The sequence below is a fragment of the Callorhinus ursinus genome, unplaced genomic scaffold (genome assembly GCF_003265705.2).
Source record: "Callorhinus ursinus isolate GAN/ISIS: 27379988/994484 unplaced genomic scaffold, GSC_fseal_2.0 scaffold62, whole genome shotgun sequence".
NCBI lineage: Eukaryota > Metazoa > Chordata > Mammalia > Carnivora > Otariidae > Callorhinus > Callorhinus ursinus.
This window is the reverse complement of record NW_027397124.1, coordinates 1,936,224-1,962,992: the sequence shown is the minus strand read 5'-3', so window position 1 is coordinate 1,962,992 and position 26,769 is coordinate 1,936,224. Positions and strand designations below refer to the sequence as shown.

At 39.1% G+C, this 26,769-nt stretch overlaps 2 protein-coding genes across 5 annotated transcripts in view; one reads left to right on the top strand and one right to left on the bottom strand.

Annotated features, from left to right (window-relative positions):
- Positions 1 to 26,769, top strand: part of CCNY (cyclin Y) — a 304,247-nt gene that overhangs the window by 93,763 nt on the left and 183,715 nt on the right. The window contains exon 1 of one of the 4 annotated variants that reach the window (XM_073885513.1): positions 9,378 to 9,497. The exons of the other annotated variants lie outside the window; for them this stretch is intronic. The gene's annotated coding sequence lies outside the window, so the exon portion shown is untranslated. Of the gene's footprint in view, positions 1 to 9,377; positions 9,498 to 26,769 lie in introns of those variants that run through there. 4 annotated transcript variants of the gene reach the window in all.
- LOC112834419 (BBSome-interacting protein 1) lies at positions 22,488 to 23,037 on the bottom strand. The gene is made up of 2 exons (XM_025885881.2): positions 22,990 to 23,037; positions 22,488 to 22,945 (listed from the first exon to the last, which is right to left on the bottom strand). Exon 2 carries the CDS (start codon positions 22,826 to 22,828, stop codon positions 22,616 to 22,618), a length of 213 nt encoding a protein of 70 aa, XP_025741666.1. The 5' UTR covers positions 22,829 to 22,945; positions 22,990 to 23,037; the 3' UTR covers positions 22,488 to 22,615.

Sequence of the window (26,769 nt, the reverse complement as noted above, 5' to 3'; positions counted from 1 at the left end):
GTGAAAAGGTGAATTTTGGCAACTAACTGCTTTATCCTGCTCACATGTACAGATTACCATTTGGTTTGTAGCAGTAGTCTCAAGAACTTCGTGTCATTTGTGACTACTTTTTTTTTTAAGATTTTTTATTTGTTTATTTGAGAGAGAGAGAATGAGAGACAGAGAGCATGAGAGGGAAGAGGGTCAGAGGGAGAAGCAGACTCTCCGCTGAGCGGGGAGCCCGATGTGGGACTCGATCCTGGGACTCCAGGATCATGACCTGAGCCGAAGGCAGTCGCTTAACCAACTGAGCCACCCAGGCGCCTGTGACTACTTCTTGTTGAGCTCACACACACGAGGCAAGGCGAAGGCCTGACGGATTTGATCAGTAAAGATACAACAAATCACTTTTAGATTTAGGTGGTTGATTACCTACACACAGAGAAAAGAAGAATAAGCCAAAGGTGTCAGCTTCCTGTAATCTTTTCCCTACACACCAGACAGGGTGACACTGAAGTAAGAGAGCCCAGTGACTGCCTGTGTCATGGGATACACTGCTGCCACGAAGCCAAGTCTAGATTGCAGTTAAGTGGGTTTATATTTTGGAACTCTATTTGGTTGCAGGGTGGACGAGTGTGTAGAGAGCCCTATACTTCACCAGAACCCAGGACACACTGAGAACCTGTCTCCTGACAGCCACCAGAGAGACAGGGAGGCTAATGGGAGATGGCCTCTGCTGTGGTCTGAATGTTGGTCCCCCACCCCATTCATGTGTTGTAATCCTAATGCACAATGTGATAGTATGGGAAGGTAGGGCCATGGTGCTCTCAGGAATGGGATTAGTACCTTATAAAAGAGACTTCAAAGAGATCCCTAGCCCCTGCTGCCATGTGAGGACACAGTGAGAAGTCTGCAACCCAGAGGAGGACCCTCACCCAATCATGCTGGCACCCTGATCTTGGACTCCTAGCCTCCAGAACTGTGAGACATAAGTTTCTGTTGTTTGTAAGCTACCCAGCCTGTGATATTTTGTTATAGCAGCCCAAATGGCCTAAGACGGTCTCTTAGCGGCTCCTTAGACCACCCTCCCTTCTTGTGATACAGGAAGATCATAAGATATTCCTCCAAGTCATATCAACTGTGGTTCAGACCTTGCCTACATAGCCTATTTGGATAAATGCAGGGTGTCTGGGGCACCATGGCAGACCCATTCTTCTGCACCTCTTTCACTTCGTGGTGTAATTGATACCTCCATACAAAATAGTTATATTGCCTCTGATTGTCATTCACCAAGCTCTTGTCTTCCATTGTCCAGTCCCACCTGTGTACAGGTCTGTTCTGTAATAAGCTATTGTGTGAATGTGAATGAGGTTGTTCTCAGGGCCTTTTTAAAAAAATTAATTAATTAATTAATTAATTTGACAGAGAGAGACACAGCGAGAGAGGGAACACAAGCAGGAGGAGCGGGAGAGGGAGAAGCAGGCTTCCCGCGGAGCAGGGAGCCCAATGCGGGGCTCGATCCCAGGACCCTGGGACCATGACCTGAGCCGAAGGCAGATGCTTAATGACTGAGCCACCCAGGCGCCCCCCTCAGGGCCTTTTTTCTGTCTACCCTACTCTTTATATCCAAAATGAATTCATAGATGCCGTTTGTTTGAGAATCCAAGTTAGGTTATCCTTGATATATCCAGAGCCACTGGACTTCAGCAAACATTGTCTCATTGTAAACAACTGTGTGTGTGTTTTTAATTGTGGCAAAATTATAGGTAACATAAAACTTACCATTTTTAAGTGTACAGTTCAGAACCATTTAGATACATTCACATTGTTGTACAACCATCAGCACCATCCTTCCCCAGAACTTTTTCATTTTCCTAAACTGAAACTCTGTACTTAATAAGTGATAACTCCTCATCTCCTCCTTCTCAGCCCCTGGCAACTACTTTTCTGCTTTCTGTCTTTCTGATTGACTACTCCAGGTACCTCATATATGTACCCCCATATACAGTATTTGTCTCTTGTGACTGGATTATTTTACTTAGCATGTCTTCAAGGTTCATCCATGATGTAGCATCTGTCAGAATTTCATTCTTTTTTAAGGCCAAATATTCCATTATTATGTATATATCACATCTTGTTTATCTACTCATCTGTTGTTGGATGTTTGGGCCGCTTCTGTCTTTTGACTATTGTAAATAATGCTTCTGCAGACATGGGTGTATAAACATCTGCTTGAGTCTTTGCTTTTAATTCTTTTGGGTATATATATCCAGAAATGGAGCTGCTGGAAGGATCTGTGTTTTGAAACTTAATTTTTGTTGTCACTTAATCTTTAATGTGATATGAATCAGATTGATCCAGAAGCTGGATTGCCATATCATATTTACCTTTATGAGACCAAAAGGAATGATTTTGTTTTAAAAGACAATATTTGTTATTTCCTTGATTATAGAAGCAATATATTCACTGTAGAAAATTTAGAGAAGTCTATAGAAAAATATTATCATAATCCCACCATGCAGAGCAATGCTTGTTTTAAAGTATTTTACACTATTATTTTATATTAATATGAACAAAAATACCCTAATGATGTGTTTAGAAACCTGTATCTTTTAAAAAAGAAAAAAATACAGGTCGGGGCGCCTGGGTGGCTCAGTTGGTTAAGCGACTGCTTCCGGCTCAGGTCATGATCTCAGAGTCCAGGGATCGAGTCCCACATCAGGCTCCCTGCTCAGCAAGGAGCCTGCTTCTCCCTCTGACCCTCCCCCCTCTCATGTACTCTCTCTCATTCTTGCTCTCTCAAATAAATAAATAAATCTTTAAAAAAAAAAAATACAGGTCTGTGGATCAGAAGGCAAACTTATGTGGTGGGACAATACCAGAATGCAGGTATTTATTCATCCATTTATTCAGTGGTTTGTATTCTCTTGAATACACGTATTTTGCATACATAGATGTAGATGTATATTTCTTACAAATTGGGGTCATGCTGTTACTCTGACTTCCTAATTTTTTATTATAAGATTATTTCTAATAATAATTCTGATAATTCTAAATAATCTAACATTATATTACTATAGGTTATACTTTGCTTTTTCTTTTTAAAGATTTTATTTATTTGAGACGGGGGTAAGGGAGGGAGAGAAAGAGTATGAGTAGGGGAGGGGCCTAGGGGGAGGGAGCAGCAGCCTGACTCCCAGTTGAACAGGGAGCCCGACACTGGTCTCTATCGCAGGACCCTGAGCCGAAGGCAGACACTTAATCGACTGAGCCACCCAGGTACCCCAGGTATATCAATTCTATATTTAATCACGGCAGTACTAATGATGGTAGCATTGAATTCTTAGATTTAGATTTTGTCCTTTAGGTTTTTCTTTCTTTTTAAAAACTCTCATTAATAATAATATATTTTATTCTAATGTCTTTGGAGGCATTTCCTTAGGAGACATTTCTAAAAGTCTTTTGCCTTTTTGAGCCAAAGGAATAAAACTTGACAGGTAGGCAGGAATTAAAAATACTGCATGTTATTTTTCAGGTATATGTGGGTAATTTCTAATACAGGTTTGAGAATTGTCAATTTGCTCACCGAAATCTTCATTAATGCATTAAAAAATAATATTGAATGTCTACTGAGGACCACAATATTAAGTACATAAGTATTACAAAGATACATGAGACATGGCCTCTGATTTCTAGGTCACTAAATTCAAATAGGTCCTGAAATTCTAATCATGAAAGATGAGAAGTATACACATCATTTAAGGCACTGTGTCATAAGAACCATGTTAGTTGTTATAAAAGTAGATGCTAAAATCAAACCAAAAAAATGTGCTATAAGATGTCAAAGGTGGAAGAGACAACTTTTGCCTCGTGTGATTTGAGATGGCTTCATGGAATAATAGGTTGGGCTGGGTCTTTTGGGTCTGGGTGGTTCTTGTGAATAGAAGAACATAAGACATTTCAGGTAGAAGGGGAATGATAATAGGAAAGGCCTAGAGGTGGGAAACTACAGGATTTATTTGGGTCATGGTGAATGGAGTCAATTTATTCCCAGAAGAGAGGTAGAACAGTCTGGACAAGTCTTGGGTCTATTGTAGCCTACTGAGTTCATGTGATGTAGGATCTTGAATGCCAAGTTAGGGAGTGTCAGGTGTTTTGGGGAGTAGGCTCACTTGCTCAAAGTGGTCCTAGGAAGATTAATACGTTGGCGATAAGAGAACTTGACGGGAACAGATTGGAACTAGTGAGATCAGTTGCTTTGGTTCACTGACAAAGTCTGAGTGTGGGATAGTTGGAATGAAAAGGAAGTTACACATAGAAGCTGTCCTGCTGCTGCCGTACTCCCTTTCCCCCACTCTGACACTGCAAATGTGCTGAGTCAGAGCAAAGGATTTTACAAAAGTCTTTGTATTCCCCACCCACCTGACACTGAGAAGTTAGGAAATCGTTGTTGAAAGAAGCGAGTGAGGCAGCAATATAGTTTTGTGCCTAAAGGTGTAAGAGAGAAGGAGGATTCAGAGTTGACCCCGAATCTTTGGAGACTGGATGAATGCTGTGTTAGTGAAGGGAGGTTGGAGAAGTAAGGAGGAAGAATTGGCTTTGAGAAGGGAGAGGGTAAAATTTTTGAGCTTAGGCAGTTTTATACAGTCTTTTTCAATGGTAAGTGATAGTTTTTCCAAAATTCACTTTATAGATTCCTGTTAAGAATATAATTTTCAAATTCAAGTAATGTGGAAAGATCTGAATGTTCCCATCCCCAGATTGGTGTCAAAGAGATGATGGGAGGATCCAGATTTACTGGATGAGTTGTGTGTTACAGTACTCTTAGTGGTTTGGGATCCCTTGATCTCATATCTTATATGATTTTTTGTCTTTTAACCCTTTTGCCCATAATTCCCCATCCTTCTGAACAAGAGAACAGACACGCAGGGGTGAAATTGAAGTATTCAGATTTAACAGAATTTTTTTTTATTACTGTCTTTAGGTTATTCAATCTAGCATTGTTCTACATCAACACTAATAACAAAAAGTTGACTAAATTTTGCATCCCATTTGTCCTCTGTGTGATTAGATATACCAAAAGCTGCTTTTTGACCACCAGACATATGTTTTTAAATTGGTTAAAAATAATGTTAGGCATTTAACTAATTTAAAAATATGTTGTGGTGGGAGAGTCAGACCATTAGGATAATCTTTGAATTCATGTTCACAATAGTGTAAAATATTACAGATGACATTTCTAAAAAGTTTTGAATTCTTATGTGAAAGTCACCTTTAGTATGAACATTACCTCTGTGAATTTTGATTTTGTACTTCATTTTTTCTAATTACTGTTTTCGTGTTTTTTCCAAAAATATGGGTTCTTTATACATTAGCCTATTAACTCTGTCTTGTAATTATTACAGTTTAAAAAAACTTTGTTGGGGCTCCTGGGTGGCTCAGTCTGTTAAGCCTCTGCCTTCAGCTCAGGTCATGATCTTGGGGTCCTGGGATGGAGCCCCGTATCTGGTTCCTTGTTCATCAGGGGGTCTGCCTCTTTCTCTCCCTCTGCCCCTCCCCTCTGCTCCTGTGCGTGCACGCTCTCTCTCACATAAATAAATAAAATCTTTAAAAAATAATAAATAAAAAACCATCTTCTTTTATACATTGAGGTCTTTACCAAAGCCAAGGCTGCATAAATCTGGGGAATGGTTCTAAGTGACAATTGGGCCCTTGTTGAAATGTGGAAACATTTTTTTTTTTTTTTTAATTTAAGAGAAAAAGAGCATGTATGGGGACGGTGAGGGGAGGAGGGAGAGGGAGAGAGAGAATCTCAAGCAGACTCCACGTCTAGCTCGGAGCCCTACACAGAGCTCAGTCTCAAGACCCTGAGCCGAAATCAGGAGTTAGATGCTTAACTGACCCAGGAACTCCAAAATGTGGACATTTTTCTTTAAATGTTTTATTTATTTATTCATGAGAGTCAGAGAGAGAGAGGCAGAGGCAGAGGGAGAAGCAGGTTTCCTGCGGAGCAGGGAGCCTGATGCGGGACTCGATCCGAGGACCCCAGGATCACGACCTGAGCCGAAGGCAGACGCTTAACCGTCTGAGCCACCCAGGTGCCCCAAATGTGGACATTTTTTATTATGAGTTCTAGTGTTGGTATAAGTCCCAGGTACACCATGTATATGCTTGTGAGACTAGCCAGTTAGGATATGTTTAATAGTCAACTTAAATGTATTTTGCATCATGTTGAAATTTGGACATTAACGCTTTGGAAGGTAGAAAATTCCAAATACAGGTGAAAGATTTTTATCACTGGGCTTCATACTTAAGAGTCAGTTCTGTCTTAAACTTACCTGGTAATGTTTATTGAGCTGGTGAGGTTTTATGGAGTATAAATAAGATAGGTTATCTTTCCTGGAGGACATTGATTATTTTCTCTGGAGGGCATTTGAAATTGAAAGCAAGAGTAACATAAATTTGATACTCAGCTAGAAAAGAAAAAAAAATATTTACACATATATGTTTAACTGTCCTCATGATATAAAGACTTGGGTAGAATGAGTGGTTGACTATTTTACTGCAGTGTTAATATCTTAAGGTCAAAAGAAACCCTAGATTTATTTCTTCTGTGCTTAACAAATAAGGAAACATTTCAGTGCTTCCTACTACCAATTGAATAAATTATAAACTCCACAAATTAAAAGCCACAGAAGAATAAATAACCAGAGCTAAAATGGTCTCCGATTTGTATGCTGTTACTGTCAGGATTACCTGCCACTGGGTTACCTATTCCAAATTGAGATGTTTTTGATTAACTTCCATGGGTTCTGAGTTGTCAGTTCTCTTTTGCCCCCATTAATCTTTGTATTTTAGAAATTTCCAGTTAAGTGTAATATTAGATAAAAAGAAAGGAATTATTAATCTAAATAAAATCTTTAGCTAGTAGTATCAATATTAGTTAGAAAATTATATTTTGCCTGTATAAGGTATTAACCTTAGGAGAAGCTGAGTGAAAAGTATAATATGGGAACTCTAAAATTTTTACAGTTCTTCTGTAATCTGAAAATTCTCTCAAAATAAGTTAAAAATGATTAGACTGATTTATCAGCTACAGAATTATTAGTGTATCACAAAACCAGATAGAAGACATTTGTTTGTCTGTTGTAGGGAATGGGAAGAGATTCTCTTCTTTTTAGATGGTTGAGTTCCTTGTTCATGTTCATTGACCTGAAAAATGAAGAGTTGATGTATCTTAGGAGGATGAAGATGCAGTGTTAGAGTGTTTAGTAAATGTGTACTTGTTCTTTCTCATTTTCTGTGTCTATATGTGTAGATACCAAAGATATCAATTTGTGTACATACGTGCAATAAGTGCATCTCAGTGAGGTCACTGGCTTTCTGAAAATAGTAATTTCCTTTCAGCTTGTTACACATGTTTTCTTGATGGGATAGCAGCAATGATTTGCTTTTTGAGAATAAATTAGATTATTTTGCAAAAAGCAGCATGTTGATTTGGGGCTTCATGTACAAGTTGAGTGATCAAAGGCTTTAATACTGATTTGGGTCTAAATTTAAGAAATGATGGGTTTTTGTTTGTTTCTGAAATGAACGGGATTCATTTCCAAGAACAGTGTGGAAGTCTTTTTGTGCAGTGGATATATCACTGGACTAAGGTTAACATTTGTAGGTTTCAGCTTCACAGGATTTCACTTACTTAGATGCATACTTTATGTTTTTTATCAGTTATTGTTGACATCTCTATTAACAGATGAGAGTTTGCAGTTTTACAGCAGTTGCTGTATAGGCCAGGCTATAGCTTCGTGTGTCACCAAACCTGGAAGCTTGGGCTGCATGCACGTCCATTCTTTATTAGTTAAGCCCTATTTTATCTTCTTTGAACCTACTCTTTTCCTTTTGTGCTAGGGCAGTGCCCTCCAGTAGAGTTTCTGTGATGATGGAAGTGTTCCATATTTGTGCTGTCTAATATGGTAGCCACCAGCCACATGTGGCTATTGAGCACTTGAAATGTGAGTAGTGTGACCAGGAACTGAATTTTAAATTTTATTTAATTTTAAAGAATCTAAATGTAGATAGCCATATATGGCTTATGGCTATTGTTGGATAGCACAGGTCCTGTGCTGTCATTGCTACTTCCTTGAGTGGTGTGCTTTGAAGGGAGTGGACAGAGATGTTCATACGGTAACTGAACTGTCCATTGTTCAACATAAAATCTCCACTAAAAGGGTTTTAATTGCCTTGCTGTGGAAACAGTGTTACTTGTTTCCTTGCCCTTGTTTCCTTACCTTCTATGAGAGCTACCTTGTGGGTACTGTTAAAAAACTTAGATTTTTTTTCACTTTAGCTTTTCCATGTCAGTAAACATACTTCTGTCTCATCATTTTTAATCACTGTATGGTAGTCTGTTTTATGACCCTGCCATCATTTACTTATCATCCTTTTTTATATTACGGACAATTTTTATATTTCAAAAAATTCTTAGAAGACTAATCACATATGTTTTGGGGCTACATCTTTGTTCCTTAGGAAATTCTTAGGATTAGCATTTCTAAGTCAGAGGGTAGGTATATATTTAGATTTTTGTTTTGCTTAATGTACATTGCTAAAATGCTCCCTGTTGGCCACCTGCTCCCACCTTCCCCACAAGGTTGTGCCAGTTTACCCTCTAAATTGGCATTTGTGAGAGGTGGTTCCTCAGAATGAGAAACATTTTAGGGGTTTTATGTTTACACAAAGGAAGCTTTAAGGTAGCATCTACATATTCATAAATCTTGTCTATTTTTTCTGTTTCATTCAGGGCAAAAATAAAGTGACCCAGGTTGACATTGGGGTGATATCTTTAAAGGGGCCTCTGTGGAGGGAGGTTGTAGCTCATTTGGCTAGTCTGTTGGGAGCTCTTGCCAACATTCTCTCTGCCTGGGGTTCTGTGCATGCTGCCTGTTGCGTCGCTTAATAGAGAATCCTGGTTCCTGGGACGGGACGGCAAGTCTGGAGCTCTTTCGCCCTCTCTTCCTGGGCTGAGGAACACGGCTCTGTGTTCTTGCCCTGGGCACCAGTGCTGCCGCCTTCTCTGATACAAAGGCCCACCTAAGCACAGTGGTGTGGTGTTTGTGAGGCTGGCACATCTTCTTCTGGACTTAGCCAGCTGTCGGTCATGGCTTCCAGTCTGGCATTGAAAACAGATGCTTATTTTACATTTGGGACAAAAGGGGGCCTTTCTTTCACACTTTTGGTTAGGATGCGCTCTTATCTTTGTTTTGAGAAAGGTCTCAAGTTCAGAGTCTTCTTGAAAGAAAGTGGCTTGCATTGTTTTTTATCTTTATTTTATTTTTTAAAATATTTTATTTATTTATTTGACAGAGAGAGACACAGCGAGAGAGGGAACACAAGCGGGGGAGTGGGAGAGGGAGAAGCACGCTTCCCGATGAGCAGGGAGCCCGATGTGGGGCTCCATCCCAGGACCCCGGGACCATGACCTGAGCCGAAGGCAGACGCTTAACGACTGAGCCACGCAGGTGCCCCTTATCTTTATTTTTAAAGACAGTGTTTTTTCAGAGCAGTTTCAGGTTCACAGCAAAATTGAGAAGAAAGTACAGAGATTTCTCCTATGATCCCTTGCCCCCCCATGCATAGCCTCCCCCTTTATCAAAATCCCCCCACCAGAGTGGTATATTTGTGACAATTGATGAGCCTACAGTGACACATTATAATCACCCAAAGTCCATTGTTTACCTTAGAGTCCACTCTTGGTGTTCTATATTCTGTGTCTTTGGACAATATCCATCATTATCATTTCATACAGAATATTTTCACTGCCCTAAAATCCTCTGCACATCTTCTGTTTGTTCCTCCCTTCCACCCCAACTCCTGGCTGCCACTCATCTTGTTACTGTTTCCAAACTTGGCCTTTTCCAGAATGTCATATAGTTGGAATCACACAGTATACAGCCTTTTCAGATTGGTTTGAAGGGAAGGAAAAATTCTTTTCTATCCATTAAGGTCTTCCAGCTGGACTATGAATTAAATTTACATGAGACAGATTAACAGGTGAAATAAGCAACGTTTTATTATGTGCGCACAGAGGCAAATAAGGAAATTGAGAAAGAAATGACCGAGGCAGGCAATTTTTATACTTTTCAGACAAAGGGACAATAAATCTGCAAGGAATTGACAGGACAAAGAAAACTTAACTTTGGGAGTGTCCATTAGTAAGGAATTCTAAACAATTTGGGTTGGGGTACTAAATTTGTAAAAAGTAACAAGGGTTGTTTAAACAGCATTGTGTACTCTAAATTTCCTATCTCTGGTGATAAGGACGTCTCTTTAGCTCCTGGTACAGAGAGAGTAGCTTTTTTTTTTTTTTAAGATTTTATTTATTTGCGAGAGAAAGAGATCATGAGTGAAGGGGGAGGGGCAAAAGGAGAGGGAGAAGCAGACTCTCTGCTGAGCAGGGAGCCTGATGTGGGACTTGATGGGGGGCTCAGTGTGGGGTTTGATGCAGGGCTTGATCCCGGGACCCTGAGATCATCATGACCTGAGCCAAAGGCAGACGCTTAACTGACTGAGCCATGCAGGTGCCCTGAGGGTAGCTTTTCCATGGGAGATTTAGTTCCTGCTTTTAGGGAGATGGAGGAGGGTCTGAATATCCTTCTTAGGGAGGATGTCTCTTAAGTACCTTTCGTTCAGAATAATCAGTATACCAATCAGTATGCACGTTTTGGAGCAGCCTGCCCTTGGCCTGTACAGTTTCTTTCACTTAGTAATATGTATTCAAGTTTCCTCCATGTCTTTTCATGGCTGATGGCTCATTTTCTTTTGAGTGCTGAATAATAGTCCATCTTCTGAATGTATCATTGTTTATCCATTCACCTACTGAGGGACATCTTGGTTGCTTCCAAGTTTTGGCAATTATGAATAGAAAGTGCTATAAGCATCTGCAAGCAAGTTTTTGTGTGGACATAAGTTTTCAGCTCCTTAGAGTCAATACCAAGGAGTGTGATTGCTGGATTATGGTAAAAATATCTTCATCTTTGTAAGAAACCATCAAATTGTCTTCCAGAGTACCAGTTTGCATTCCCACCATTCTGTTAATAATGAGAGTTCCTGGGGCGCCTGGGTGGCTCAGTCGTTAAGCGTCTGCCTTCAGCTCAGGTCATGGTCCCAGGGTCCTGGGATCGAGCCCCGCTTCTGGCTCCCTGCTCAGCGAGAAGCCTGCTTTTCCCTCTCCCACTCCCCCTGCTTGTGTTCCCTCTCTCTCTGTGTCTCTGTCAAATAAATAAAATCTTAAAAAAAAAATAATGAGAGTTCCTGTTGTTCCACATCCTGGCCAGCATTTGGTATTGTTATTGTTTGTATTTTGGCGTGTAGTGTGTAGTGGTATCTCATTTTAATTTGCATTTCCCTGATGACATATGATGTGGAACATCTTTTCATATGCCTGTTTACTTGCATTATTTGAAATAATTTTAAAGTTGTGGTGGAAATGGACCTATACTGAAACAGCCTGGGACAGTGCATGATTACTAGCAGGGAGATGAAATCCTCAAACTTTAGAATGGATGATGAAAGATCTTTTCTTTTAATAAGTACTGAACATATGAAAATGTAGGGCTGTATATAGATGGGAATAACAGTACTTGCTCATTAAAGAATAGAGTTTATGTGGGAAATAAGAATAACAGTGAAAAGTTACAAAATAAGAAATCATTATTTTATAAAAAGGTGGAAGAGACGAGTGGATTAATGTTTATTGAGCACCTGGCACTGTGTCATGCTTCATGCTCATTACCGAGTTTGATGTAGCCGTGGAGGAGGAAACTCAGGGGTACTGACGGGTAGTGTTGTGTGAGTGTTGCAGGCCACATGACCCACGTGGGAGGAGGGAAACCATGGGTGCAATCAGAAGGAGGAGGAGGCTCAGGCTGAACCTTGGCGCCTAGGTGGAATTTTGATGAAAAGGAGAGAATGAGCTTTCCGAGGCATGGAGTGTGGTATGAAGGCTTGCCTCTCAATTCTGTGAGGGCAGAGGCCATGCCCCTCCTGTTTACCATCATACCCCAGAATCTAGCACAGTGCTGGCACTAGGAGATGCTCAACAGAAAGTAATGGAATAAGTGATACCAGTAGGTGCCTGGTAATTCTTTTTCGAATAAAGTGAATTTGAAGCAAGCGTTTCAGAGACTAATTCTGGCACTGTGAAAGGTTCATATAGGAGTGAAGAGAGAAGACTGGAGAAGTCATCTGAGGCCCCGTGGAAGGCTCGGGAATTTGAGCTTTATTCTTAGGCAGTGAGGAATGTTTTTTTAGCAGGGAGTGATGTGATGATTGAGTTGGAGTTTTTAGGGGATTCATTGGATATTAGTGAATAGATTATATTGGAGGGGGAGTTAAGAAATGAAGGAAATTAGAAGTCCTCTCTGGAGACAGGGGTATTTCTCAGTGTCATTGGCTGTTCTTACCTTTAAAGTTATTGAAAGGCAGGAAGACCCAGGGGTCAGGAACTGGGTCTCTTCATTCTGGCTTCAGGTTGGCTAGCTGTGAGAAACCGGGGCCTGTTACTTAACTTTCTTCCGCCTCATCTTCTTTTTCTGTAAAATGGGGATAATAAAAATCTCTACATCATGGAATTGTTTTAGTGATAAAAATGAAAGAAAAGATAAAGTATTTGGTACAAAGGAAGCAATCAGTAAATCCTAGTTATTAATATTGCTAGATAAAGGTCATTTCTTATGAGATAACATGGGCTTAAATTTCATGGATTTTAAAGAGTAAAACAAGTACTTTAAAACTTGGGACAGTTTAGACATCTCTGGAATGCAGTTCTGAAAGAGGCTGGCTTCCCTGAGGTGGCCTCTTCTAGAGAAGTCACTGTTTGTTAGAGTGCATCTTCCCTTGTGAGCAGTACAATCTGGAGGTGGGCATGGTTGTCAGGACATACCTGTATAAATGTATCTTTTCCCTGGACATTTTCACAGCTCTGCAGTTTAAACATCATTTTCCTAAACCAGAAAAAGGCATGTCTCAATTACCAGAAGTTAAAAATTCCATTGAACAAACCTACTCTCAGGGGACTTCTAATTTTATCTAATCCACATACACCCCCCCCCCCCCCCCCGCCATACCCTTTTTAAAACTCTGGGTGGCTCATTTGGGTAAGTGACTGCCTTCGGCTCAGGTCGTGATCCCGGAGGCCTGGGATCAAGTCCCACATCCCTCTCCCCTCTCATGCTGTTTCTCTCTCTCTCTAATAAATAAATAAAATCTCAAAAAAAACACTTTAGAGTATAGATGCTGGTTTAAAATGCTTGGTTAATACTTAGAAGGGCATTACTTATTTATTTTTGTATCAATTTGAGGAAATAGGTAAAATCATCAGAAGAGTGATTTAGGTGCACATGCTAAAGGAACTCTTGAAAGTACAAATGGATAGAATCCGGAATTGATCAGAGATGAAGCTGCTGAGTCGTTAGCACTGCTTATTTGGGAAAGCAGCTCTGTAGTGGAAAAATACCTAACCAGAAACTGGGAGACCTGGTACGGTGTTCATTCAGTCTTTAGCTGCATGACCTTGGACGAGTCTTGTCGATTTTCTGGGGTTCAGGCTTTCATCCTCATCTCTAGCACTGATTTGCAGAAACTACTCTGCCGCAAAAATGGAATAATCATAGTCTTTTCCTAATTTGCAGAAAAGAGCTTTTAAAATTGAATTGCTATGCTGTTATTCTGAATTTTTCTTATATGAAATTGTCTTGAGTTTTTTGCTTCTCTCCATCTGCTACCAGGTGTTCATCTGTATATACTTATTATTTTCATGGATGTGGTAGACTAGGGTCATCATTTTATACTCTGTTCAACTGTCATAGGCATATCTCTGCCATTCCCAGGTTTGTGGTAAAACAATTGCAGGATATATCCTCATTTTATAGTGTTTTCAAAGTGCTCCCCAGAGGTGGAGCTCAGTGATGCCTTGGAGCAATGGCTGCTCCACAGACTGTCATGGGGAGTGCCCTTCTCACTTGGCATTAAAGAAGATTTTTGATGGAGAGTCATAAGATCATAGATTTTTAGATCCTCTGAGGGGCCTCAGAGATCATTTTACTGGACTCTCCTTAATCAAGGCTCAGAGTTATCTGAGGTCGTAAGGCTGGGCTCAGTGAGCAGATCTCCAGACTGCAAGCTGGTGTGCTTTCCACTACTGAATTCTGAGATCTTATCACTGTTTATATTCAGAAATCATTCAGTGTTTCTGGTGTACAGGATGGAGTAGTGGTAGCTTGTCTGTTATCTTGAGGAACTTCCTGCTGATCTGACATCATGGAAATCTGTCCAGTTTGCTTTGTGGAAGTAGTCCAGTGCTAAACTTATAAAAAGCAGTCTGGACTAATAAATTATCAGGCAGGAATGGCCTTGCGTTGTATTGTAGACAGGATAGTAAGTAGACAGTAAGAGTAAGTACTGGTGACTCTGGGTGATGACTTCCATGTGGTTATCAGTGGGATAGAGGGACAAAGCAGGACAAATGAGCCTTGACAGAGATTCTGCCTGTGACCTTGGACTCATCAGCACTGTATTTCATCCCTGGAGAAGCATTGGCCAAACTATTAAGTGTATGAACATTGTTTGGTGTCAGGGGTAGGTTTGTTGTTAATCATATTTGCAAAGCCAAGGGTAAAAGGCTCAACAGAGTTTAGGAAAGCTGTGGTCCTGGGAAGACTTAAATAGAACTGTATCAGTAATCACTGAAAACTTGGGATTCCTGCTTTCAGAAAATACAAAAGAAATCAATTGTTTATGGGAAAGAATTATGAAAATACAAATTAAGAGAATAAGTTCTTGGCTTAACATACGCTTTTGAGAAAACTGCTCCATTGGGTTTTCCTTGTTGGGTTTATCTTGCCTGAGATTTTCATAGGATTTTTATCGTGCCGAACTAACACTTACGTGAGCTGAAGATATATAAACATTTGCAACTGAAATGTGTTCCTGAGACTAAGTCTACTAATGTACAATCACATATGTGAGTATTTCATAAATTCGACCTCAGAGAAATCAGTATTTTTTTTTTAAGATTTTATTTATTTGAGAGATTGAGTGAGTGAGAGAGAGCGAGCATGAATGGGGAGGGGGCAGAGGAAGAGGGAGAAGCAGACGTGCTGAGCAGGGAGCCCGATGTGGGGCTAGATCTCGGGATTCCAGAATCGTGACCTGAGCTGAAGGCAGACGCTTAACTGACTGAGCCACCTAGAGGCCCCGAAATCAATATTTTTATTAGGTTAGAGGTGACCAAATACCATAGAAACTGCATTTGAATTCCAACCTGTGTAACTTTAAATTTTTCACACCACCTTCAAGAATGTTTTTAAGTGTGACCTGTACACTTTTATACATCAAAATTACCTAAAAATACAGATTTCTAAATCAGAATTTATAGGCATGGGACTGGGGAACATGTGTTTCAGTAAATTACCCAGATGATTTGCCCTTTACCTTATATTCATTCAAGCCTCACAAATCAATCACAGGATTTCACAGGTGAGGGTATAGAGGGGAAGTGAGTTTTGTTGCCCCACATATTCTTTGAGGATTTATATTTGCTGTGTGCCTGGAAGCGGGCTAGGTATGAAGGGTAAATTGAACACTGTAATTATAAACTTAGCTAATTATAGACCTTGGATGATAATGATTCAGAGTCTTCTGCTCTGTTTTTATTGCTGTGCAGTTATTCCAGAGACTTGGCCAGGTAATGTGAAGTACTTCATACTTTCCCTATTACTGCCTTCTTATCTAATCTTGGATAGAAGTCCTGTTCATTGTTGATTGTCTCTTGGTAGCTTATTTCACTTACTGTTTTATGAGGTTTTAAAAAAGAGGCTGGATGTCTTTTCCTGTCTTGCCTACTTGGCCTGTGTGTTCCTTCAAAACAGGGACCGTAGGGGCGCCTGGGTGGCTCAAATCATTGGGCGTCTGCCTTCGGCTCAGGCCATGATCCCAGGGTTCTGGGATCGAGCCCCGTGTCGGGCTCTCTGCTCAGCCCGGAGCCTCCTTCGCCGTCTCCCTCTGCCTCTCCCCCTGCTCATGTTCTCTCTCTCTGTGTGTCTCAAATGAATAAAAATCTAAAAAAACAAACAAACAAGAAAAAACCAGGGACCGTAGATGGGTGATGGTGGTAGTCCCATTGCGCAGCTGCAGGCAAGGACACGGAGGAAGGTGATACCTGTTAGGGACTGGCTGATTGATGACAAGGGACCTGGACAGCTGAATTGTTCACTCAATTCAGACTCTCACAGAAGCTCCTCTTCCTATTTCCACTATTATTACACTAGTTCCTGTTTTTATTTCCCAAGGCTTGACTGAGTAGTCTTCCTTGCCTCTGTTTCTGCTTTTAAATCCATCCTTCACAGTCTCGCCAGGCTAACTTTCTGCAGACATTACTTTGAACAAGTCACTTCCCTCCTCCGTGACCTTCACTGACCCTCACTGGCACATGATGCCCTCCACAAGCTGCCTTTCTAAAGGTCTTATCCTGCCCTTTTCAAACTAAGTCTGTACCAGTCTTGACAGGTGTTTTCTTTTTTTCTCTTTTTTTTAAAGATTTTATTTATTTATTTGACAGAGAGAGACACAGCGAGAGAGGGAACACAAGCAGGGGAAGTGGGAGAGGGAGAAGCAGGCTTCCCGCCGAGCAGGGAGCCCGATGAGGGGCTCGATCCCAAGACCCTGGGATCATGACCTGAGCCGAAGGCAGACGCTTAATGACTGAGCCACCCAGGCACCCCTTGACAGGTGTTTTCATCCTCCCCACAATTTTAAGTTTGGGACTTGAGCTTAGGGAGGATCAGGACAGAGATGTAATTATTCCTATGGCACCGGCCATAGGCCTTGGGAATTCAGTACCTATGTTTGGAAGGCAGGGGGAGGAATGAGGGACAGAAAAGGATGGTCAGTTAGGACAGGAACCAGGAGAGGCGGCCACAAAAGTCAAAGGAAGGAAACTTCAAGATGAAGAGGGTGATAAACAGTATTGAGTGTTCAGGCAAGTTGGTGGAGGCTGAGTAAATTCCATTCCATTAAGTGGGCTATTAATGGTACTCTGGTGTATTTCTTAAAGATTTAAATGGGAACAGAAGCTAAACCGCTACAGTAAAGGCAACAAAGGATGCAGCAATGAGGACAGATCACTCATTGGTGCGATTTGAAAGTGAAGAGGTGTGTGTTGTTATTTTTTTTTCCCCACATGGCAGATACTTACGTGTTTTGAAGCCTCAGAGGATGGAGCCAGTATAGAAGAAAAGATTCAAAATAATTTAAAGAGCTAACCCAGAGGAGGAGGCAAAGGATGGGGTCCTCCCAGGGATTCCCTTGACTCTGACAATGAGGAAGGAGGAGAGGATGGGAGGCAGAAGGGAGCCACTGCATTCAGATTGCTTCATTTATCTGTCAGGCGGAAGAGGCATTTCACTTGTTAGCAATGTGCATGGGGTAGTTTGAGTTGATTCTGTGCCTTCACAGACTCTGTTCCATTCATCATTCTGTGAACCATCCCTGGCTTGTGTGCTGACGTGCCCTTGCTCACATTGGCTCCTGCTTTCGCCAGGAATTACCCTTTCCTGCTCCGCCTTCCTCCTTTGTGTTTCATTATGTGCTAGTAACTGTGTATATCATCTCATAGAGAACTGAAACACACTGCTTAAAGTTACTTTTATTTTCTCTGCTGGGTTATACATTGGAAGGATTTTCAAGCCCAGGAGTAATCTTAAATATGGTAAAATGTAATAAGAAAACATTGATGTCAGTGGACATGCCTGAGTTGGGCCAACTTGAGTTTGAATCCTGGCTCTGTTTCTCACTGGATATGGTTTGGAGTGGTTACATCCTATCATTTTGTGAATTGACAAAGTGAGGATTCTGAAACCTGTTTCTTAGGGAGGTGGGGCCTAGGCCTGGCATGTAATAAGTAAGTGCTCAATAAACCTCATTATAGTTGTTAATAATGGATTCCTTGCTTCACAACAATGTTTGATTGAATATCTGGATAGATGATGAAGGGTAGAGCAGAGTGGATTAGTGTCCTCCCCCCGTTACATTGAATGAAAGTCTGGTGTATTCTACTTTGTACTTTCATTCCAGTGTTGAAATGTGTATAGTAAAGAGGAAGTGAATGCCTCTTTATGACTATATTGATTTGTTTTCTGAAGTGCCCCATGCAAATAGCAGTTTCATTTTTCTCATGGTGATTGAGTAGGGGGAAATACTTATTCTAAGAAAGTAGTAAATGTGTGGTTGATGGTGCCATTTTGTACATTTTTTTGATTGACAGCTAGTTAGAAATAGCACATAATTAGATGTTCATAATATTTATAGCAAGGAGCACAGCTTATACAATTAAAGTTTACCAGTTAAAGTCCTTCTGCTTATAGAACTCTGGGCATATTGAATGATTTATTTTTTGGCCCTTTTCAGAACAAATGCTGAGGCTTTGAAGTTTTAGTAGGGCAGCTGTGTGAAGTATACATACTATAACGCTTATGAAACCAGAGATGGAGTATTACCATGGGGTTAATTTTTCTTCTTATTAATTTTTAATGCATTTGGCATTGTTCCTGGGTAGCTGATCCTTTAGTTTCTCAGTAGGAATACAGATATCTTCTAACAGAAACAGGAAAAGAAGCTTGCTCTATGAGAATTCGACAAACCAATATAAACATTTTAAAAGAGTACTCACTCTGTTGACCTCCATAGCCAGTCACAGGGAGTTTTTTCTGTAATCTATCTTTGTGATAAATGAGTACACATTAATTTTTAGTGCTATAAATATGTCTTATGACATAGAGACCAGTGACAAATGACACTTTCAAACCAAGAGATTATGTTGACATGTTTTGCAGTTACAGGTACTCTTTCATAATTGAGCCAATTGAAGGTATACTTTTGAGTGGTGCTGCAACTCTGATCTTGGCAAACTGTTTTGTGGCTTGTCATACATGCATTCTGAAACAATTTATTTTCATAGCCTACTAGAGGTATGTGTCTGGAAAATGGGTAAAATGCCAAAGATAATGCTGACAAAAGGGGTAGAAGTGGTCATTGCCACCTTGAAATTTCATTGTAATTTCTTTGGAAGAAATTTGGATTGTTAAAAACAGGATTCAGAGGAGACAAAAGCATGTCACCACTTGTTAGGAAGTGGTACTAAGCAGGTACTCTGATACTTGTCAATTGACAGAAAAAAGGGCTTAAGAATAAGGGTTCAAACTGTAAGAAAGGAAGTTAAAAAGCTCAAGGGGAAGAGTGGACAGATCAGTGCTTCTTATGGAATAGGCTGGGGAGTAGGGGATTGAAGTCAGGGAGGGTGGGAATCTTAAAAGTATATAATTACTAGGAAACAGTAATTATAAAAACAGGGATTTAAACTACATTAGTTTTCTGTTGCTGCTATAACAAATTACCACAAATTTAGTGACCTATACCAACACAAATTTGTTACTTCACAGTGCTGTAGCTTGGGAGTCTCCTCTGGGTCTCAGTGTGCAAAAGTCATCCTGCAGTAGGGCCATGTTTCTTTTTAGAAGCTCTAGGGGAGAATCCACATCCTTGCCTTTTCCTGCTTCTAGAAGTTGCTCACTTTTCTTGGCTCTAATGCCCCTTCCCCATCTTTAAATCCAGCCACAGTGGGTTGAGTCCTTTTTCACATTTCACCACTCTGATTTCCTCTTCTGCCTTCCTTTTCATTTTCAAGGATCATGGTCATTACATTGGACCCATCTGTAATGTGTAGAATACTCTCCCTCTTTTAAAGTTTGCTGATTAGTGACTTTATTCCATACTGCCATGAAAGGTAATATATTCCTAAGTTCTGGTATTACGACATGGACATCTTTAGGGGTCATTATGATGCAATTTTGTTTTATACTTTAATTCCAGTTAAAATTTATATAAGGAGAATTTGCTTTGGGGTTGTGTTTACTGTAAAGCACATTCCTAATTCTGTGGTTATGCTCCTAAGGTCACTTTTTCAGTGTTCTAAATATCGAGAGATATTATTTAAATTTTGGTGGGGTAGTGAAATTCAGGGGAAGCTACTCTCTCCAAAAATCATCTTGACACTTGGTTTAGGTATAGTTAGGCCTTAATTTTTGCTGCTTCACAAATGTAACAAATATTGCAAAACTTCAGTTAAGGAGAATATACCCTAGGAATTCTGGAGCACCACTGAAAGTTACAAGTAGTTGAGGGAAATTGTGTTTGAAGGTAAAGAAACAAGTTCTCAGACTATGACAGGTGCATGAAGAGGAGTTTAATAAGGGCAGAAAAATCAAGTGCCCTATTTGCTTGCTGTTAATATATATATAGAAGTCAGTCTTTTATGGAAAGCTAAGGAGCACAGCAGAAACACTAGGAGAAAAAGAAACATTAAGGACCAAAGTAAAGGAGAGATGAGAGAATAGAATCGAGTGGTGGGACAATTAATGATGTTAGAACCACAGTCAACAGTGGCAGAGAACTGCTCCATGCTTGGGGGTGGGCTGGGGGGCAGGAAAGCTGTTAACCTGCACTGTATCTCAGAAGCTCTAAGAGGTAATTTTTGAATCTGAGTCTGAACTGTGGTACATAATGGCCTCATTGAGGAAGGGGACTGTCTTTTATCTCAGTATTCCCTCAGCCCAGCAGTCCTCAAACATTTATATCTCAGGACCCCATTTACAGTGTTAAGAATTATTGAAACCCTCATACGTTGTGGCAGGAATATAAAATGGTATAGTCACTCTGGAAAACAGTTTGGTGGTTTCTCAAAAAGTTAAACATAGAGTTACCCTATGACCCAGCCATTCCACTCCTAGGTATATGCTGAAGATAATTGAAAACATATGTTAAACATACGTTTTTCCGTAGTGGCTTTGCCAGTTTCCATCCCCACCAACAGTACACAAAAGTTCCTTTTCCTCCACATCCTTGCCAGCATTTGTTATCTCATCTTTTTGATGATGACCATTCTGACAGGCATGAGCTGTTATCTCATGATGGTTTTGACTTGCATTTTCCTAATGATTAGTGATGTTGAGCATCTTTTCATGTGTTGGCCATTTGTATATCTTCTTTGGAAAAATGTCTTTTTATGTCCTTTGCCCATTTTTCGATTGGATTATTATTATTTACTAATGAGTTCTTTATATATTTTGGATATTAATCCTTTATCAGATCTATGATATGCAAGTATTTTATCCCATTCTGTAGATTGTCTTTTCATTTTGTTGGTCTTTTTTTGGTTTGTTTTTGCTGTGCAGAAGCTTTTTAGTTTGACATAGTCCCATTTATTTTTTTATTTTTTATTTTATTTTTTACTTTACTTTTTTTTGTGAGGCAGTGTTGATTCTTTATTGGGAGTACATATATTTAGGTCTTTTTAAAAACTTTTATTTTACACAGCAAATTTTAAATCCTATAAGGGAGCATATTTGAACCTAGTGAATTTAAATTTTGTTCTTTGCAAACTTAAAAGTACAGTAGTAAATTCTTTTAATATTATCTGTGGGAAATGCATACATACTTGTTTTTTGATCTTCTCTAAAGCTCAGTGATATTTTAAAAATACAATACGTTTCATCATTCTTAAGTTCTGTTACCAACTAATGTTTGTGTTACAGAGTTATTCTTCAGAGACACAAAAAGTTTTTACATTTATCCAGTGTCTGAGAAATAGTAGCTACCAATAAATAATAGTTCTGTTCTTATCAGTTTAATAATAGTTCTCTAAAGAATGATCACATTTCTAACCTCTTTTGCAGAGCCTAATTACTTAGCAAGGCCTATGCTAATTTAAATAGTCTATTATTGATTATAGCAACCAGCCAAGAATTATATTCAGATTAACAAACATATTCTTAGGAATATGCCCATTACAGGTTTTAGGGAGTCTCTTAGAACTAAAACCCCAAATTTAATGTTCATATTTATCTCATGGGCTCCTTCAAGTCCATATTTTTTTCTATTTTTAGGGTTTTAATTGTGTTTGATACCTGGATGATAAAGGTAGCCCAGCAATTCTTTAGTCCTTAAAGTCAGTATCATTAAAAGCTCAGGGGACTACTTGATAAGTGAAGGTTTCTTAAAAATCATATTTGTTTGAGAAATACAGTCTTGTCATTACTGGTAGGACCAGTTGGTCAGGCAAAATAGCCTTAAATATGAAACACAAAATTCATAAACAAGTTTTAAAATTAGATAATAATGTAAAAGCCCCAAAACGCTTTGTACAAGATTAGAATGTACCTTCAAGTTCAGTTTTTAATAAACATGTAAAGATTATCTGAATATAAAAGTTGCATTTAGTCACTTGTGCCTAAGAATGTTATCTGTGAGTCTTAACAGTAATAGGAATGGTGAAACAGTAATTTATAGTTCTAAAGACTTGGGTAAAAAAGAACAATAAAATTTGGGTTCAGTTTTTTAATTGCTCATGTTCAGTATAAACCAGAGTGTGTCTAAATTCACAGGTTTCATTAGTTTTGGGTATTTTTATTTTATAAGCACTATCAGTTTTATTAACACACACCATCTTCAGTATACAGATGCAAGTTATTGTCTAGCTATTGTTAATAGTAAGACAGGGTATTCTGTAGAACTGCAAAGTTACCATTCAGTGAGTTATTTGCTGTTGTTCCTTTTCTGCCATTTCTTGTTGGCGAATCGTATCCTGGGCTGCTTGCTGCATTTTCTCCAGTTTTTCCAGAGTCAGAGATTTTAAGGGCAAAAGTTTGGGTTTACACAGCACCATTGTGGTTATATCTTCCACTGACAACTGCCCTTGTTTTGGAAGAACTTCCCGAAACATTGACTTCACTTCCGCCATATCTGAATTGTTGGATACAGCTAAGTTTTTTCCTGAGAGTTCTCCTGGTCTTTTTCCCGGCAACGTTAGGCATCCAACCCAGTATTACCAAGATGACTTAACATTCTTGACTCAAGCCTGGGATGTCTGGTCACCTTTGGTCCTTTTTCGGGCCTACTTACAGATTTACCTTCCCAGACGGCTTGACTGTTGCCCAGGGCAGCGGTGAGATTTGGGCGAAGGGAAAACTACGTCACACTGGAGACTGGAGGCCAGGAAACTCCCTGCCATTATCAGTTATGGCTGCCTTAGCTTCAACCAGTCCCATTTATTTTTGCTTGTCCTTTAGGTATTATATCCAAAAAAATCATTGCCAAGACACATGTTGAAGAGTGTTTTTCCTATGTTTTCTTCTAGGAGTTTTATGGTTTCAGGTCTTATGTTTAAGTCTTTAATCCATTTAGAGTTAATTTTTATGAGTGGTGTAAGCTAGGGGTCTGGTTTTATTTTTTTACATGTAAATTTCAAGTTATTCAAGCACCATATGTTGAAGAGACTGTCTTTTCTCCATTGAGTATTCTTGGCTCCATTGTCAGATATTTGTTGACTGTGTATACATGGGGTTATTTTTGGGCTGTTGATTCTGTTCCTTTGCCCTGTGTGTGTTTTTGTCAGCTTACAGCTTTACAGTATAGCTTGAAATCAGGATGTGTGATACCTCCTGCTTTGTTCTTCTTTCTTAGAATTGCTTTGACTTTTTGGGATCTTTTGTGGTTCTAAATAAATTTTAGGATTGTTCTTTCTGTAAAAAATGCCATTATACTCTTGATAGGGATTGTGCTGAATCTGTAGATGGCTTTGGATAGTATAGATATTTCAACAATATTCTTCCAATTCATGAACATGGGATATCTTTTCATTTATTTGCATCTCCTTTGATTTATTTCATCAGTGTTTTGTAGTTTTCAGTGTCGAGCTCTTTCACCTCCTTGGTTAAATTAATTCCTAAGTATTTTATTGTTTTTGATGCTATTTTATTTTTGATATGATTTATATGGGATTGTCTTCTTTATTTCTTTTTCACATAATTTATTGTTAGTGTTTAGAAACACGGCTGATTTTTGTTTTTATCCTGTAACGTTACTGAATTCACTGATTATATCTAGCAATTTTTTTGTAGAGTCTAGGATTTTTTTGGTATATAAAATCATGTCATTGGCAAATAGAGCCAGTTTTACTTCTTCCTTTCTAATTCTTCTGCCTTTTATTTCTTTTTCTTGCCCAATTACTCTAGCTAGGACTTTCAGTATTATGTTGAATAGGAGTGCTGAGAGTGGGTACCATTGTCTTTTTTCTGATCTTGGAGGAAAACCTTTCAACCTTTCACTACTGAATGTAATGTTAACTGTGGGATTGGAGTATCTTTCTTTCTTTCTCTTTTTTCTCTTTTTAAATTTTTCCTTCATGTTCTTTTTTTTTTAAGTTAAATTTTAGATAGTTAACATACAGTGCAATATTGGTTTCTGGAGTAGAATTCGGTGATTCATCACTTACAACACCCAGTGCTCATCATAACAAGTGCCCACCTTAATACCCATCACCCATCTAGCCCTTTCCCCACCCACATCCCTCCATCAACCCTCAGTTTGTTCTCTGTTGTTAAGAATTTCTTTTGGCTTGTTTCCATCTCTCCTTTTTTTCTTTCCCCCCTTCCCACATGTTCATCTATTTTCTTTCTTGAATTCCACATATGACTGAGATCATATGGTTTTTATCTTTCTCTGACTTATTTCACTTAGCATAGTATACGCTAGCTCTATCCACATCATTGCAAATGGCAAGTTTTCACTTTTTGATGGTTGAATAATACTCCATTGTATATATATATATATATATAGATGACATTTTCTTTATGTATTCATCAGTCAGTGGACATTTGGGCACTCTTCACATCCTTGCCAACACCTGTTGTTTTCTTGTGTTGTTTGTTGTTGATTTTAGCCATTCTGACAGGTGTGAGGTGGTATCTCATCATGGTTTTGATTTGTATTTCCCTGATGATGAGTGATGTTGAGCATCTTTTCATGTTTCTGTTAGCCATCTGGATGTCTTCTTTGGAAAAGTGTCTATTCATGTCTTCTGCCCATTTCTTAACTAGGTTATTTGTTTTTTTGGGTGTTGAGTTTGATAAGTTCTTTATAGATTTTGGATATTAACCCTTTATCAGATATGTCATTTGCAAATACCTTTTCCCATTCTGTAGGCTGCCTTTTAGTTTTGTTGATTGTTTCCTTTTTTATCTTGATGAAGTCCCAATAGTTCTTGCTTTTGTTTCCCTTGCCTGTGGTGACATGTCTAGCAAGAAGTTGCTGCAGTGGCGGTCAAAGAAGCTGCCTGTGTCATCTTTTAGGATTTTGATGATTTTCTATCTCACATTGAGGTCTTCCATCCATTTTGAATTTATTTTTGTGTATGGTGTAAGAAAGTGGTCTAATTTCATTCTTCTGCATGTTGCTGTACAGTTTTCCCAATACCATTTGTTGAAGAGACTTTCTTTTTTCCTTTGGATATTCTTCCTGCTTTGTCAAAGATTAGTTGACCATATAGTTGTGGGTCCATTTCTGGGTTCTCTATTCTGTTCCATTGATCTCTGTGTCTGTTTTTGTGCTGGGACCATACTGTCTTGATGACCACAGCTTTGTAATATAGCTTGAGATCTGGAATCGTGATTCCTCTAATTTTGTTTTTCTTTTTCAGAATTGCTTTGGCTTTTGGTGTCTTTTATGGTTCGATACAAATTTTAGGATTGCTTGTTCCAGCTCTGTGAAATAGGGATTGCATTGAATGTGTAGATTGCTTTGGGTAGTATAGACATTTAAAAAAATTTTATTTATTTGAGAGAGAGAGAGGGAGTGTGTGCGCATGTGTGTGCCCCCGGGGGGAGGGGCAGAGAGAGAGAATCTCAAGCAGACTCCCCACTGATTGTGGAGCTGAACGTGGGGCTCTATCCCATGACCCATGAGATAATGACTGCGCTGAAACCAACAGTCAGATGCTTAACCAACTGAACCACCAGGTGCCCCAGTGGTATAGACATTTTAAACAATGTTTGTTCTTTTGATCCATGAGCATGGAATGCTTTTCCATTCCTTTGTGTCCTCTTCAGTTTCTTTCATAAGTGTTCTGTAGTTTTCGGAGTATAGATCTTTTACTTCTTTACCATTGTCTTTTCTCTGATCTTGGAGGAAAACCTTTCAAACTTTCACTATTGAATATAATGTTAGCTATGGGATTGGGAGAATTTTTCTTATAGTCTTTTTAATATAATGTGGATATGCTATGATACTGTACCAAAACTTGACAGGTGACAGTTTATTAAAGATTAGTTGCAGTGTGGAATCTGGAACCATTTGTTCTGTTACATTAAAATTTATTAATCTACTTTGTACCTGAGGTGGATATTTTACCCAAGCAAGATTTTATAACACCATGCTTGGATCATTTGGAAAATACTGGTTTACTAAGTTATGCAGATCTTCCTAATGTTGACGTATGTCATCTATCTATTTATCTAAAATTACATTTGATTCATCACTGATCTCATCAGAGAAGTGTTTTAATTATTGGGAAGTTTTAAGATTGTGATGGCAGATAGGAGTTTTCCAGAGTTCTGACTTTTGGGGAAAGCTCAGATTTTATCATTGGCCTTAAGTATTTGAAGTAATTTAAGGCTTCCTTTGTCAAATATTTTCTCAAAAATTAACAAATACACAAGCCTGAATAGCCATGGTTTATCATTTGTTCTTTCAGTTTAGACTTATATCCTATGAAAAAAGTGGCTAGGTTGGCTTACAATCCACAAACAATTACTTAGGTGCTTTTCCTTGAGGCGACCATTGAAATACTTCCCATTTCATCACACAGAATATTAAAAAGATACTCACTCAAGGCTAGAGCTTTAA

Excerpts from the sequence above, each read along its gene's own strand:
- LOC112834419 (XM_025885881.2), bottom strand. The coding sequence starts at position 22,828 with ATGGCGGAAGTGAAGTCAATGTTTCGGGAAGTTCTTCCAAAACAAGGG.